Source organism: Mus caroli, unplaced genomic scaffold (genome assembly GCF_978045245.1).
Source record: "Mus caroli unplaced genomic scaffold, Mus_caroli_1 scaffold_4, whole genome shotgun sequence".
Classification (NCBI taxonomy): Eukaryota; Metazoa; Chordata; class Mammalia; order Rodentia; family Muridae; genus Mus; species Mus caroli.
In genome coordinates this window covers 94,045,709-94,062,796 of record NW_028227259.1, presented here as the reverse complement: position 1 = coordinate 94,062,796, position 17,088 = coordinate 94,045,709, and the positions used below count along the sequence as shown (strand labels likewise).

Below are 17,088 nucleotides of genomic sequence, written 5' to 3'. Positions count from 1 at the left end.
GTACTATGCCTCTGAGACACACTCACAAGCACCTATTGTTTCATTTTCGATCTATTTACCCACTGTTGTATTGATGTATATGAAGGTAATGTATAGCCTTTTTTTCTGGTAAGATCAGTATTGTAATGAACAACCATGTACATATATATCTTTGTTTAAATGTGCAAATATTTTTGTAGATATAATTTCTGGAAAGAAAAATTTAATTGTTGAAATTTTATATTCTACCATCCATCTCAACTTTTAGACATTTTATGCCAGTGGGTATAAAATTATATCTTATTTCATTTTGTTTTGATCTTATTTTTCAATAAAGTTGAGTATATTTATGAGAATTTTGTTTCAATTAAAAAGTATTCATAAACTTTGTACATTTTACCCTTAGTAAAAATTTAAAATTTCTTTGATACTCTTATTAACATAATATGCTATAGTTTGTGATATTTTAAACTACCCTATGAAGTTTCTTATTTTGTGGCATTTTTAGATTTATTTTTATGCTGTCAAAACTTTACCAGTCTTCTCATGTGTCTTTCCCAAAGAGTTTTTATCAACAGTATCAGAGCACTTTAGTTTCTTACATTTTCTTGTTCAATAGTTTTATTTATGTTCCTAGTGGATTTAAATTTATCTGATTTTTTTTTTTAATATTCATGGTAGTGGCCTAGTTAATTTTTCACGCTTCATAATCATTTCTCCCACTAACATGGAAATCACCTTGATCATATTTTAAATCCCAGATCATGTGCTCTGGATTCAATATTCTACTGTTTTGATTATTTTCATTTCATATTTAACAGCTGGTAGGTCACCCCTCCCCACTGTCTTTTTCCAAAAATTTTTTGGGCAATTTTTGTGTATTTTCTCTTCCAGATGAACTTTAGAGTCAACATGTCAAGTTCCATTAAAAATCCCTTTGGGATTTTGATTGGAAGTGCATTGAATTTACAGATTAATTTGGGGAGAATTGACATCTTTACACTATTGAGTCTTCCCATCCAGGACCATGGTATGCCTCTCCATTTCTTTAGGTGTTCTTTTATGTTCTACAGTACAAATTTTATACAATTTTTAAAAATTTTATTTTCATAGATTTTACACACTTTTTTAAAGGTATTTTCCTGAATATCTTTAGCTTTTGTTATTATTGTGAGTAATATCTTTAAAAAATATTTTCTAGTGAGCTGTTGCTGTTATGTAGGAAGTCTATTTTTTTATTATTATTATTATTTTGGTCTTAGTTTAGTTTTGCTGATTTCTATTTAAATTCTGGAAAGATAATTATGTTTTCTGTAAATGTTGTTATTTCTTTTTCAGTATCTATGCTTAGCAGTATTTTGGTTTTTTTTTAATATACATTTTTATTTTTTATTTATTTATTTATTTTTATTTTGGTAGGTTTTCAGAACAGCTGCTGTTCTTTCTGATTTGAATGTCCTATTCTTGATTTAAATTAAATGCTTTTCATTTTAAAGCTAATGAACACTCAAATTTTTAATACAGAATAGAGCGATTTTTTTTCCTCATTCAACAGGCACTTTTATGGTCGTTTGACACTTTTTAAAAAAAAGATACATTTATTTTATGTATATGAGTACACGATGCTATCTTCAGACACACCAGAAAGAGAGGATCAGATTCTATTACAGGTAGTTGTGAGCCACCATGTGGTTGCTGGGAATTGAACTCAGGACCTCTGGAAGAGCAGCCAGTGCCTTTAACCGCTGAGCCATCTCTCTAGCTCAGTATTTTACGAGGAAGTTTTAATCATGTAATATCGGGTGACTTTGAACTCAGAGACCTTCCAGTCTCTGCCTTCTGAGTGCTGGGATTAAAGGTCTATGCTACCATGCCAGGCAGTAGATGTTTACTTCAACCATACAGTTTTGTTGAGATGACCCATGTTCTTTTTTACTTATAATATTTAATGTAATGACTTACATGTTTATAATTGTTGATCATAATTTTGTTTATTTTAAATATTCCTTCAAGGATATATTTAGATAATGTCAGAAACTGCCTCAAGTTAATGGCAGGATAGTTGCCACCACAATGACAAGTATTTGTATGGCTCTAAAACCGATCGCAAGTAGGTGAGAAGGTGGTATTTTAAGGCTGGGGTGGTATTAGGTAGGAAGTGAGAGAATGGGTGTTGTGTAGAGTGCAGAGGACAGTACCAGACAGAGCCCATTAGTGTGACTTGACGTGTAATGCCAGCTAGGAAGGTAAGAGGGCACGGATAGGTTGGGGAAAGCAGTCCACAGAGGGAGAAAAAGAGTCCGTGCTTTGGAATTTGTATCTTCTTTCTTATGGATACCCTTTCTTTTTATAGTACTGATTATCATTTGCTAGTATATTTATTTTATTTAAAAAAGGATTAGGTGTGTTACATTTACTTATGTGTGTAGGAGGCTTCTTCATAGGGCTGTGTATGATGCGCTTGGTCGTTTTCCTATGTATTTTCTGGCTTTTGTAAGTAAGATACCCTATTTGTTGACTATTATGATACTGCAGTTTTAATAACAACCTTTTGTAGGATACTGTCCATCTCTCTTACGCTTGTTTCTGCACTTGTTGGAGCATGCTTCTCCTCATGCATGTTCTTTGAAACTTCATCCATGACAATTGACAGAGCTTCACTTGCTTTTGCTGGACTCGTCCTACAAGTTGTCTTAGCTTTATTCATCCTGATTTGTAATTTTAAGATCTTAGATTTAAAGCTCTAATTTTTTTCTTAAAGGAAAAAGGTTTTGATCAAATCTTTCAGAAAATAATTTCTTTTTAGATTTTTATTTTCTCTTATTAATGGATATTTTCTTTTTTAAAAAGTTCAAATAGAATGTCATACTGTTAATATTTAATATTCTGTTTCTTTATTTTCTGGACCAAGAACTTAACCTCATACATAAATTGCAAGGTCATCTCTTTCAAATCTTTTGAGTTTTTCTTCTTTTCCTAGCATACGCATAGCATCAGATATCATAATGTGCATATTCATCATTTTCTTAGCGAGGTATATGCAAAATTTGCCACATTGGTATTTTGTTTTGTTTAGCTGCATATAGTGGTAGTAGGTTGTTGTATGTTCATACACCCTGGATATGCTCACTGTTAGCTAGCATTATAGGATAGATACTCTTCCTGTGTAAGTTGTTTTGCATTATTTTGTAACTGATACTACTATCCTTTGATTGTGATTGCTGTTTCATCTATTTTCAACCCTTTTTCTTTAAAAGTTTTTATTCTGTGTGTGTGTGTTAAATGGTAAGAGTGTTATAGAAAAATCTACTTGAAATTTTAGATCATATAACTGTTTTATTTTAAACATGATTAGTCTACTTTGTAAAGTTTATAATTTTTAAAAACTTAATGCTAGATGACATTAGTGGTTTTGACTGACATGTGGACAGATAAGTACCTCGAAGCTTACAAATAGAAGTCATGTTTTGTGTCACTTCTATCAAGAAGGCTATGTTACTAATCACTAATACATTCGTACATAATAGATCTTAGTGAAAGTATAATATTTGTGATATAGATAGTTCCAAATATAAAAATACAGGAAAAGACCTGTAATGATTTGTTATTTAGTCATGATCACTTTCATTTTGCTAACTTCTATCTCAAAACCATGAGTCTTGCTATTCATTAACTTATAAATTATTTTAAAAATTTTTGAACTCTCCCACCCCTCTTTAAACAAACAAACAAACAAACATGTACATGTGTTCATGTCTGGTGTGAATGCCTGCAGAGACCAAAGGCATTCTGGATCCTCTGGGAGTGAAGTTGTTAAGTGGTTATGAACTGCTGATGTAAGGTGTAGGGAGCTGGTTTATCCTGGGTCCTCTGGAATAGCAATACATGCTTTTAATTGTTCAGCCATATCTGTAGTGCCAATGTGTTCCTTTCTCTGGTTCTCGAGATTTATTTGTTTGTTTTGTTCTGGCTTTTTAAGAGATACAATCGGGTTGAGATAACAGTGTTATCTGTTCTTTGAATATCAAGACTCAGACTTGATATGCAGTGACTTATGAATCCACTTCTGCATTCTGGAATCCAATCCACTCGAAGTAAACACACATCCTGAAGTATTTTGGATGTGAGGGTGGTCTGTGTCTTGTTAATCAGCTGACCCATCACCAAAGAACCTACATACTCAGACTGCGTAGAAAATACTAGCATTTAAACACCCTTTGTGGCTTCAAGCCACCAGCACATAGGCACCTCTCAACATCCTTAATCTTCTCCTCAGCTTTTCTCTGAAGAATTTGGCCTTCGCCATGACATGCTGTATAAGGAGCCTGCCTTTCCCCAGATGTGCCTGCTTGCATATCAGAGATGGCAACAGCTTCAGCCTTTGTAGAATGAGCCTGTTTCCTGATTAGTGTTCACAATTTGGATAGGTTGGCAGTTGGGTAAAAACCCTGGTTCTTCTTTAAGTGGTGATTCCTCACACCAACTTTCCCAAAAGTCGCCCAGATAATGTTTGTTAAAGTTGATTTTGCTATGCACGCCACCAGCAACCCCCATCTTTCTAGGTGCTTGTGGCATTTACTGATTGCTCTGACAGCCATGGCTCAAGAGGTCCTGAAATGTCCGGGTCTTCACTAGTCTCCATGGCATGGTGGGAGCTGAAAGGAAAGAAAGTCCCTCTTTTAACAAAAAAAAAAAAAAAAAAAAAAAAGAAGAATTTTAAATATTTGTGTGTGTTTGTGTTTGCATGAGTGTGGTGTGTGTGGGTGCACCATTGTTCCGTCATGTATGTGGAAGTCAGAGGACAACTTGGTGGAGTTGTTTTTCTCCTACCTTTCTGTGGATTCTGGGAGCAAGCTGAGCCACCTCCTAACCCCATTGACTTTATAAGATTTCAAGTGTTTTAAAAATATTTTACTGCTGAAAATCTTTGGAATTATATTAGTTTAAAAATGATTAACTCAATTAACAATTGTAATATTTTACTGAAGTCTCACTCTTACAGTACTGGGCCCTGTGTAAAAGAATATTGTAATGACTAATTATAAATACTTACATTTACAGTGAGTCGTCACTGTATCCAGGTAACTGGGAAGTGCAAATAATTTTTTTTTTCTGGCTTTGAAAGACAGAAGTTAGGATCAAACAAGGTTTTCCTTGGAAATTTGTGGGCTAGGTCAGTGGCACACCACTTTACTGCCTAGCCTGTTTAAGGCAGGTTATTTCTAGCAATCAGCCACTTTGATAACATTATAGATTCAGATTTGTCCCTTAAATTTGTTTTGTGTTTGTTTTTTGAGACAGGTTTCTATGTGTAAAATCCCTGGAACTTACTTTGTTAGATCAGGCTGACCTTGAACTCACAGAGATCTGCCTGTCTCTGCCTCCTGAGTGCTAGAACTAAAGGTTAATATATTAAAACCATGCTGGCCTTCATTCCTTAAAGTTTTATATCTGCCATTTTGTGCTGCTTTTTAGTATCTTTTATATGCAAAAGATATTTTCTTAATGATTAATTCTATCAGTATTCAGAAACGTGTTAAATTATGTTTATTTAACCTGTTATACTGAATATTACTAAATAGAGAATCTTGAGTTTAGGGTTTAGTTCATGATCACAGCTTCAATTAGCTAATGCTTTTATGTTTTATTATATAAGTATTATAGTTGTTAGAGGTTCTATATGTGTAAATACTCCATTTTTTCATTGAAATTATCAAATTGATTATAAGAATCACATATAGATACTAAAAGTAGATTCATAAAAAAATTCATCAGAGACAAATAACTTTTAATTGTAGACACCTTGTTATGGAGCAAATGCCAAATCATTTGTTGTTGTATAGGACATTTGTAGCTGGTAATGGTGGCAGCAGAACATACCTGTAGTGTCAGCACAGAGGAGGTGGAAGCAGGAGGACTATTCTTAGCCAGATGGAGTTCTAGACTAACCTGGGTTACATAGGACCCTCAAAACCAAACCAAAGAAAGGGACTTTTTCCCTAATGTTTATTTATTGATGGGCTGATTGAGTGTACAGATGCACAAGAGAGTGATTTGGGGAGTCAGGTCTCTCCTTCCAACCATGAGGGTCCTGGGGATTAAACTCGGGTCGTCAGCTTTGGAGACAAGTACTTTAACCCACTGAGGCATCTTTGCTAGCCTGGAAAGTTTTAATGAGACTTTTAGTCAAAATATGAGGTTCTTTTCTTGAAGCCTACATTTTCAAAGTGTAAACTTTTGCCAGAAGAGAACAAAATTGGTAATAATGGTGACTAGTACTGCCAAAAGAAATGCAGAATGTTGGAATTCACATAGTCCCAATTTGAATACAGTTATGTTCATAGCCAAAGCTTCTCTACTATCGTAACTCACATTTTATATTTAATGTATTAAAACATTCTTAATAGGTTTCATCTTTGAAGTCACATTTATCTAAAACAACTGCTTTCATGGTATTTTAATTATGTGCCTGAAATTTTTTGCCTAAATGAAGTCTTTCGGTAGGTTTTATAAACTGAATGTTTCAGCACTGTATAAAGGTGCCCTATTCCTTAACCAGTGCTGTAGAGAATTGTTTTCTTCCTATCTATTTAATGTTCTTTTTTAAAAAGTCTATTTCATACTCCTTTGCACTTACCATGTTTTTCTGTATTGCATATTCATGGAAGACAATGATTATAATAAAAGTACTCCTGTGTTACTAATAGCTAGCTTATTGCTTTGAATACAAGGAATAATTGGTGGCCAATGTTTGCTGAGTGGAGTTGGTATATGTGAATGCCCATTAATTAAAGTATACTACTTTCTTATTCTTTGGATTTAGCTACAAGGTTAATAGAGTATATTTTGAGAAAAGAATTAGCTTAAATTACTGATGTTCACAGTTGGTCCAGATTGTTTTGCTACTTCAAATTACCATATGACATGTCTTTTTGTTTTGAGTATAAAACTTAACTACTAGTGTTAACCTCTATTTGGATTTTACCATTGTTAAAATATCTTGGGTTTTTTTTTTGTTGTTGTTGTTTGTTTGTTTGTTTTGGTTTTTTTGGTTTTTGGTTTTTTAGAGACAGGGTTTCTCTGTATAGCCCTGGCTGTCCTGGAACTCACTCTGTAAACCAGGCTGGCCTTGAACTTGGGAGATTCACCTGCCTCTGTGTACCAATGAAGGGAGTAAAGGTGTGCAACACCACTGCTCAGTTTCAGTAGTAATAATAGTAGTCTATTACATTTTCCCCAATGAAAAACCAATGTAACCAAAATAGTTAAATAAAAACCAAAGCCGGACGTGGTGGCACATGCCTTTAATCCCAGCACTCAGGAAGCAGAGGCAGGCAGATTTCTGAGTTCGAGGCCAGTCTGGTCTACAGAGTGAATTCCAGGATCATTAGAGCTACTCTGAGAAACCCTGTCTTGAAAATAAAAATTTTAAAATTAAAAAAAAAAGGATATAAACATACTTCCAAGTATATACAAATTATTAGTACCTAATAGAAATAATACTTGCTTTTAAAAACAAATTAAACTGAAGCAGTCTTTGCAGTAAAGTCACTACAAAGTAAGACTTTAACAAACACAAAATGAGACCAGTCCAAAATGCCTTTATTATACATATATGTAGCTCTAATTGAACGTTCAGAATTTTCTAGAGCTGAAGAAGAAGCTTATTTGGTGGTGTGCTTCCTAACATGCATAAAGCTTAAATATAGATAAATATATTAATTATATTTATATACATTTGTAAAGTTTAAATATAAATAAAGCATTGATGCATAAAGCATTACTACCTAGTTGGATCCTTGGTATTGTATAAAACTGGACATGGTGGTATACATCTGTAATTTTAGCAAGTTATCCAAGTTCAGGATCATCTTGGCTGAATAAGTGAGTTTGAGGCCATTAGGAGATACATGAGACTATCTCGGCAAAACAAAGTAAGTTTTAAAAAAAAAAATCCTATTCCTTCTCATATCTCAAATGCCCTCTTTCTCTATTTGGCTGGTTCAAGCCAGGTTTCAGATAGGATCTGTATTATGATTTATTGTTGCTGCTTAAGTCTTGTTAACTTAGAACAATTCTTTAATCTTTGCTCCCATTCTGCTTAGTAGGAGAAAATGGTTTTACTCTGTTGTACATTTTTGATTTATGTTTGCTTCTGTCTTTTTCAGAGGTTCACTACCTCCTCAGGCCTGTGTGTTTGTTTTTGTGGGGGAAGGAAGTAGTTGAGAAGGTAGTTTTTCTTTTCCAAGGAGACATTTGGGTGTTTCTGGGTTCGGTTGTTAATTTACTACTGGCATCTGGTGAGTAAAGACATTTTATCCAGAATAGTTGTAGTGCTTAGGTTGAGAAAAAAAGGTTCATCTCCTGGTGTGCCTTATGAGGATTTTCAAAACTGAGTTATTTCTAAAAGCCCTACTAAATGATTATTTATTGGGAAAGGAGTGATGTCAAGGCAACCTCATAGGGAAGGGATGGCTCAGTGGGTTAAAGGCATTTGCTGCCAAGCTTGATAACCTGAGTTTGATCCCAGGAACCCACATAATACAAGAAGACAATTGACACTTGCAAGTTTTCATCTGACCTCTATACATGCACTGTCGGATATGTCTCCAAATAGAAATGAATAGAATTTATTAAAAGAGAGATGCTTCACATTGTATGGTGCATCAGGGCCTACAATGTTTGATTGTGCTACTTTTACTTTTAGTCATTAGCGATGAGGTCATTTAGGAACCTTGATGTTTAAATAAAACATTTAAAGTTAGAATTTTTAGTGCTTTATAAACATACAGCTTCTTCTTATAGCATAGGTTTTTGTTGTTGTTTTGGGTTGTTTTGTTTTTGTTTTTTGGGTAGAAAGAGTATTGAATGAGTTGGGTCTAGGTTTTAACTGGTCTTCTCTACTACGTTGAATTTTTTTTTTCCCCTTTTCTGTTACACTGAATTAGACCTGTGATTTATTTCTAAGATTTTTAATTTTCTTTTCCAGCTTTCTGTCTTTAAATTTGTCAATGATTTCGTATTTCCAGCTAACCAGTGTGAATTATCCCAGTAGTCCCTTCTATTCTGGACTCTAAAACCACATGGCCGAAGGTGCCAAGTTCTGCTGCTTGCTGGGGCTTGAACCTGGCCGGCCTCTTTGTTCTTTTATGTTATCACCAGCTTTCTTTTTTCCAACTGCCTTAGCTTGGCTGTCCTGGATCTTGCCTTGTAGGTTGACATTGATTTGCATGGTTCTGTCTTCTATGATTAAAGGTGTGTACCACCATACGTGGATCTAAGCTTAGCTGGATATGATCTTGCCCCAAAGTCACATTCCCTTAATTCAGTTTAATATCCTTGAACACAGGAGTCAGCTTCATTTCACTTCCTCGTGCCCCTTTAATACTCAAACTGTATATTTTATATTTTTCCTTACTAAGTTTGCTATACTTATTCAAAAAGCTCTTCATGAGACTCAGCCAGAACAAAGTCTATGTTGGGTGTTTCTGAGAGTTCCTTTTTCAGTGCAATTAATCTGAGTCTCTTTATCTTTACCTCAGGCAGACTCTTCAGACAAGGGCCAAAAAAAAAAAAAAAAAAAAAAAAAAATACATTCTTTACCAAAATACTACAAAACAGTCTGTAGACTACGTATTGAAATTCTCCACTGAAACCTCTTGGACCGGGTCCGCACAGTTCAAATCACTCCCAGCAACAGTCTTCTATAGTCCTAACTAGTTCCAAATACAAAGTCTCAAAATCCCCATTCTTCCAAACAAAAGCATGGTCAGGCCTGTCACTCCAGTCCCTCATACTAACTTCTGACTTAGTTAGGATTTTACTGCTGTGAATGGACACCATGACCAAGGCAGCTCTTACAAGGACAACATTTAGTTGGGGCTGAATTACAGTTTCAGAGGTTCACTCAAGGCAGCATCTAGGTAGTCAGAGCTGAGAGTTCTACATCTTCATCTTAAGGCTGCTAGCAGAATACTGATTTACAGGCAGCTAGGGTGAGAGTCTTAAGCCCACACCCACAGTGACACACCTACTCCAAGGCCACATCTACTCCAATAGTGCCATTCCCAATCTTTCTATTTTGAAAAGGAATATATTTCTTACTAATACTCTGGGGATTGAACTCAGGACTTGGTGCTTGCAGAATATGAACAAGATCTATACTTACAGCCTCCATATGGAGGAAAGGGTAAACAGGGTTACAGGAGCAGTTTTTTGATTTTTCTCTAGTTGTCTGTAGTCTTTTACCACCCTACACATGCTGTATTATATTCCTTTTCTAGTATTATTGACTATTTGTAAGTGTTCATTTAAAAATAAATAAGTTCCTAGCTAGTAAATTTGTTTTTATACATAGCTGTGTAAATGCAGTAGTAAACACTTGAATATAGGATGTCAATGGTATGTGTCTAATCAATGAAGGGACTTTTGTTCCCTTTATATATAAGATTTTATAATTAACTTTTCTTTCAATATACCCTAAGCTTTTCAAAAAGGGAAGAATGTCAGAGTCATCCGGTCATTTTAAAATCTTTTTTAAAAACTTCAATGTGTGTGTGTGTGTAGCAGAATGGAGGATCTCACAATGGTCCTCTGGAGATCAGGACAACTGTGTGGATCCCAGGGATTGAACTCAAGCTGCTGTTCTAGCTTGGCAATTTTCAATTTTTTTTCTGTTTTAACTACTACAGTTTCATGATTAAAGTTGATTATTATACTTGTTGGTTGTACATGTAAATTAACATTTGTTTTCACAGAGCATAAAACCATGTAGACACAAACACATATGCGGAATAAATTATTAAGGAGCAGGTCATGATGAACATGTGGCAGTTAGAGGGCAGCTTGTGAGAAATGATTCTCTCCTCCCAACACATGGGCTCTGGTCATAGCCCTCCAGTCTTGGCTGCAAATGCCTTTACTTAGCCAACTCATAGGCTTTGCACATCTACTCCTTTCCCCGCTGTGTGTATTCTCCTATGATATAGATAGGACATTGTTGTTCTATACTCCTGTATCTTTTAGCCATGTTTGTAACAAGGAAGTTAGATAATGAGAAAGAAAATCCCTCATTTTGAGTAAAATACAATTGTCTTGATAAGTTTTCATTAGGCTTAGCTATGACACATTATAATGTAGGGGACTTCATAAGCCACCTCCCTGCAACCTATAACCTTAATTCTCCTGCTGTGAATTCTACATTGTTACATCAGACTGAAATTGCATGTGTGTCTGCTAGTGTTACATTCTATTTTCCTCTCATCTATACAGATTGATTATTTTGGCTGTGTGCATTGTTTCTTTTGTCTTTTTAGATAGTAGGCCTGAGCACACACTTGTGGGTGAGTGTGTGTGTGTGTTCTTAATTTACATTTTATGTGTATCAGCCAATATGCATGTCTGTGCACTTGAATGCCTGCTGCCTATAGAGGCCAGAGGAAGGTCTCAGATCCCCAGAAACTGTAATTGTGAGCCACTTAGCAGGATCCTCTGACGAGTATCTAGTGTACGTTACTGAGCCATCTCTCTAGGCCCCCAGTCTGCGTAGGTTCCCACTGCTTCTCAGTATGGTTTCTTGAGTTCAACATTTTCTTGTGGATTTGATAGCATAGCCAGCCAAACTATCAAAACCAAACAACCAACCAACCTTACAAACAAACCAAAAAAAGCTTGGTGTGGTGGGTGGAGTTTTACTACCTCAAATTTCTTTCAATTTGCTCTGGTTTCTTTCTTGCGAATATATCTAAAACAGGTGGGCTATACTTCTCAGGCTCTAAAAGATCATGTAAGGCGATCAGGAGATCAAAATTGTTATCCTTAGAATACTAAGATGCTATTAGTTGGTTTTAACACGTTGGTTTGTACTGATACAATAAAAGCAGCAATAAATACGTTTTGTTTCCCTATGGTTATAGCACCAAAGTAAACAAACATTTTTCATTGCTGTACACTTGGAGTTAAATAAAGAAAATACTTCAGACTTCTCTGTTTTTTAAATGGTTATATGTCTACATATGTGGATATGTCCATAGGAGTATAGGTTGTAAGTTTATGTAAACTCCCCAAAGTAGATGCTGTGAATTGAACTTGGGTTCTTGACAAGAGCAATCTTTATGTACTTTTAACTGCTAGGTCATCTCTACAGTCCTCTTTTCATTAATTTTTTGAAATCGAAGAAAATATTTTCCGCAACATGGTTACTTGTTGCTGAACAGTACAACTGGCAAACTGTCACTATTAATTTGGATTTTTAACATTCTCAAAGGTGACTCTAATGAACCTGCCATTTAAATCGGTATTTGTTATAATGAAAAAAAGTTAAACTTTGATGTATAAATTGTTATAAGTTTAAAATTCTTTTTTTTTTTTTTTTTTTTTGTTTTTCAAGACAGGGTTTCTCTGTGTAGCCCTGGCTGTCCTTGAACTCACTCTGTAGACCAGGCTGGCCTCAAACTTATAGAGATCTGCCTGCCTTTGCCTTCTGAGTGCTGGGATTAAATGTGTATACCACCACCGCCCTTCAAATAATGAGCTCTTTAAATTGTCAACATTGATTTTTCTTTTTATTTAAACAATGGGCTTTGGCTGTTTGAATTTATTTAGTATTGCTACTATACTTATCATTGGTAATTAATATATTTTTCTACCTCTGTTCTTGTTTTTGTTCCCCTCTCTGATTTCCTGTCCTTTCTTTTTCTTTTTTTCTGTTTTCTATATTTGTTTTTTTAGGTGGAGTCTTTCATTTTGGACCAGGATGATTTGGAGAATCCAATGCTGGAAACAGCTTCCAAGTTGCTTCTATCAGGCACTGCTGACGGTGCTGACCTCAGGACAGTAGATCCAGAGACACAGGCTCGACTGGAAGCTTTACTAGAAGCTGCAGGTATGCTGTGTATTCTTCTTCATAGTTAGGTCTCCTCTGTAGGTCCCTAGCTACATGTCTTGCTACTTAACTGTAAGTATGCTACTGTATGTTTTGTGTAATGACCATTCATAAATATTAATTACATTTCAATGGAAGTGTCATGACTGAAAACATTGTCATGATAAAATTCACTATGGATTAACATTAGTAAATTTAAATAAAGTTTTAATTGAATTGAAATCGATGTAAAATTTACATCCCACTTTTTAGCTTTACTAAAAAGGACTTTTTATATACATGATTCTCAGTACTTAATAGATACAGTATTGGAATTTGCGTACCCCCTAAATACTCTGATTAGAACTCAGAATTATCATGTCCAGAGCTTTGGAAACTAGCAATTCCCCTATTTATATTCACAGCTAAAGTGCTGCTTTCTGTCTTCTGCTTGTGCCATACCTGAGCAGGTCTGCTTAAACACTCTGTTCTTCACATTATACTTTTTCCCTGAAGATGTCATTGTTCAGAATGGCCTTGTAGCCATGTGTGGTGACTAATAATCTAAGTGAAGTATTTGGGAAGCTGAGGCAAAAGACTTGTTACAAGTTTATTTCAGTCCAGGCCAGCCTAGCCTAGCACACCAAAGAAGCCTCTAGACATGCTATGTAGTGTTCTTTAATCTAAGAAAATTGTAATGTGCTTTATTTGGAAAATATATTAGGTAAGATTCAGTGAAGCCTAGCTTATTTACAGTGCTGTTGACTGAGTTATTATTAATGAATAAACTGTATATTAATATCTTTAACACAGAGCACACATGAAACTAGGTTATAGTTTGGAGAAACTTTTACCTTATGCTGGCACAGCCTTACCCCATGTATAGTGCAGGCTGTATTCTTAAACTGTGTTATTTCCATAGAGTGAATTTTATTTTCTCCTTAAGAACATTATTTTAATTAGAGAATTATGTATATTATTTCTTCTTCCTCCTCATTCTGATTTTTACTTCTCCATTCATTTCTTTTCCTTTTTCAAAAAATAATTTAATTTCATTCTTTATGTGCATTGCTGTGAGGCTGTCATCCCCTGGAACTGGATTTACAGACAGCCGGGAGCTGTCATTGTCATGCAGGTACTGGGAATTGAACCAAGGTCCTTTGGAAGACCAGCCAGTTCTCTTAATCGCTGAGCCATCTCTCCAGTCCCCTTCTTTTCCTTTTTAATGGAAAATTTCACACAGAAACTTAGAATAGCATAGCAGACCCTCTGATTGTGATGTTCAAGTTCAGTAAGCATAAGTACTTGGGTAGTCTTGTTTTATCTTACTCATTACACTTTGTTGATATTCTCATTTTTTTTTTTAATTTGAAAGTTAATTCTTCCTTCAGTTTTTTGCTGTTCGGATTTATTGATTGATTGATTGTGTATGAGTACACTGTAGCTGTCTTCAGACACATCATCTGAGGATATCATCATCATTACAGAAGAGGATATCATCTCATTACAGTTGGTTGTAAGCCACCATGTGGATGCTGGGAATTGAACTCAGAACTTCTGGAAGAGCAGCCAGTGTTCTTAACCATTGAACCGTCTTTCCAGCCCCTCCTCATGTCTTTGAATATAGGTCTAACTTTTATGTGATTTCATTTATAAATTCTTCCATATGTATCTAAGGAGTTCCTTAAAAAGACAGCCATAAAGACAGTCAAGGGGAAAAATAGTAGAAATTTACTATTAATATTTCGAAATATCCTGTCATTGTTTAGAATTGATGAGTTATTTTATATTGTCTAGGTTTTTTGTTTGTTTGATTTTAGAATGAGTTTCTGGTACTCTTTTAATTATTGAGTCATTTCTACAGCTCCAGAACACTTTTCTCCAGAAGGATGTGTGAAATGTGCAGATTTTTTTGTTGGTTTTGATGTAGTTGTAGTTGGTGGTGGTCTCTGTTTTATTCCCTTATTTTTCCTGTTAGGGGCTAAATTTTCTGAGATCTTGTGAAAATGTCTTGCTGTCCTCATGCATAGTAGTTTATGAGTTGAAGTTTAGTTTAAAAAAATCATTACCACTTATTTTTAAACTCATTGCTCTTTAGTGTTCCAGTTGAAGTTTGATGGTTTTCCTCATTTTTACACTTGTTTTCAGGCTTTCTCAGAATTTGTTTCCATTCAAAAATTGGTTGCATTGCGTTGTCTTTTCAAATCATAAAACTTTCTTTGACCCTGAGTTCTGTTATAACCAATAGCAATGACATTAAAAAAAAAAAAAAACAGATTTCAAAAGATACATATTTCTTTTGTCAAGTGATGCTTTACATCATGAAATATTCACTGATTTCCGATTGCATTATTATAATTTATTTTTATGCAGCTATGGGAAGCAATATTCATTTGCTTTGTAATTTCTGTGTATCAGATATTAGGACATAATGTGTCTGAATTCTCTTGTCTTAAGATCTTGTAGACTGAAGCCACCTGTGCTAAGTTTTTACCTATCTACTGTGGGGGAAAGCTTATTTCTAATCTCATTGTGACTGAGAGAAATCAGTTCCTGGCTGTGGTAGTTCTGAGAGCATCCTTCTGTCCCACAGACACTCAATTGGATCTCCCCTTGCTTTCTTAAGGGTATGCACATTGCTTCATCCACAGATCCTCTCCATCTTAAAGACTTATTTTTTTAATTCCCTGCCTTTGTTATCTCCAGGCAAAGAATTCTTTCTACTGTCCATGAGTTTCTGATTGGTTTGGACTCACTAGGATAATCTGTTTGATATAGTGTAACTTTATGTTGGGAGTAAACTTTACTACATGTGTAGTTTTGGGAGGTAGACTGTAGAAATTGATTCAATGGTTTGTAGCACTTACTGTTCTTGAAAAGGACCAGGGTTTATTTCCCAGAACTTAAGTGGTGGCTCACAACCACTGTAACTCCAGTTCCAGGGGAGTTGATCCATATTGTGACCTTTCTCATCATCATGCATGCACACAATACACATACATTGCATACAGAAAAACACTTAACAACGTGTAAAAAATAAATAAACCCAAGGGAAATAAACAAAAGAATAGTATATAGGATATGTGTAACAGTGTTATTAATCTTGGTGTAACATTTTGGTTTTCCTAGCTGTGATTACACATAGAAGCTTTTATTTCTTTGGGATCACTAATGTATTAGTATGTAAGTCTTTCCTCTAAGTCTGTTGGACTTTTTTGAGAGACATGCTTGCAAGTTTTATAGTCTTTGCATAATAAGCTTGACTGCCAACATTGTGGTCCTGGGAGAATAGAAAGGAGGCTGAGGGCAGAGTAGGGGTACTCAGCATGTAGGAGGTACTCTGTGCTCCTCCTTACCTTCTCCCTGTTCCTCCTTACCCAGTCGAGGTCCTATCCCATTTGATGTTTCTCAAGTCGTTTGTTCACCTTGTGTATCAACTTAATCTATTGTAGTTACCTTCCCAGTAGTAACTTAGGTTTAATGGTGTATCTTAGTTTTATCAAGGATGGAATTCCTTTTGCATTCTATTTATTTAAAGTCTATGAGGAAAGGGAGAAAACAATTATTCTCTCTTATTCTTAAATCAAACCTAGAAATTGTGATGTATTATCTGTGCTAATTTTTGTACTCCTATGGTTCTGCTGATTAAATGTTTGAAGTTAGGAAGAATGAACTGGTTGTATACTATTTCTTTCTATTTGTGGTTATTGCTCATTGTCATAGTGTTTCTGTTGTTGTGAACAGATGTCATGACCTCTGCAACTCTTAGAAGGAAAACATTTCTTTGGGCTGGCTTAGTTTCAGAAGTATCATCATCATGGTGGCAAGGATGGCAGCTTGTGGGTAGGCATGGTCCTGGAGAAGGAGCTGAGAGTTGTGCATCTTGATCCCCAGGCAACAAGAAAGAGACAGTGCACCACACAGGGCCTATGTAAAAACCTCAAAGCCCACCTCACAGTGACACTCCAAAAGCCACACCTCCTAGTACTGGTACTCCTTATGAGAAAAGTATTCAAACATATGAGTCTAAAGTCCTATTCAGACCATCACATTGCTTAACATAAGATCACCATAATTTACCATGGGTTAATTAATTTCTTGGTTTTTTTGTTTTGTTTTGTTTTTGTTTTTGTTTTTGGAGACAGGGTTTTTCTGTATAGCCCTGGCTGTCCTGGAACTCACTTTGTAGACCAGGCTGGCCTCGAACTCAGAAATCTGCCTGCCTCTGCCTCCCAAGTGCTGGGATT

General features: G+C 35.3%; 1 protein-coding gene across 4 annotated transcripts in view; it reads left to right on the top strand.

Moving 5' to 3' along the window:
• Positions 1–17,088, top strand: part of Ankrd17 (ankyrin repeat domain 17) — a 144,197-nt gene that overhangs the window by 45,055 nt on the left and 82,054 nt on the right. For all 4 annotated transcript variants that reach the window (XM_085836846.1, XM_085836845.1, XM_085836844.1 and 1 more), the window contains exon 2: positions 12,709–12,862. In XM_085836846.1, the coding sequence (XP_085692972.1) occupies positions 12,709–12,862 (154 nt within the window). The remainder of the gene's footprint in view (positions 1–12,708; positions 12,863–17,088) is intronic.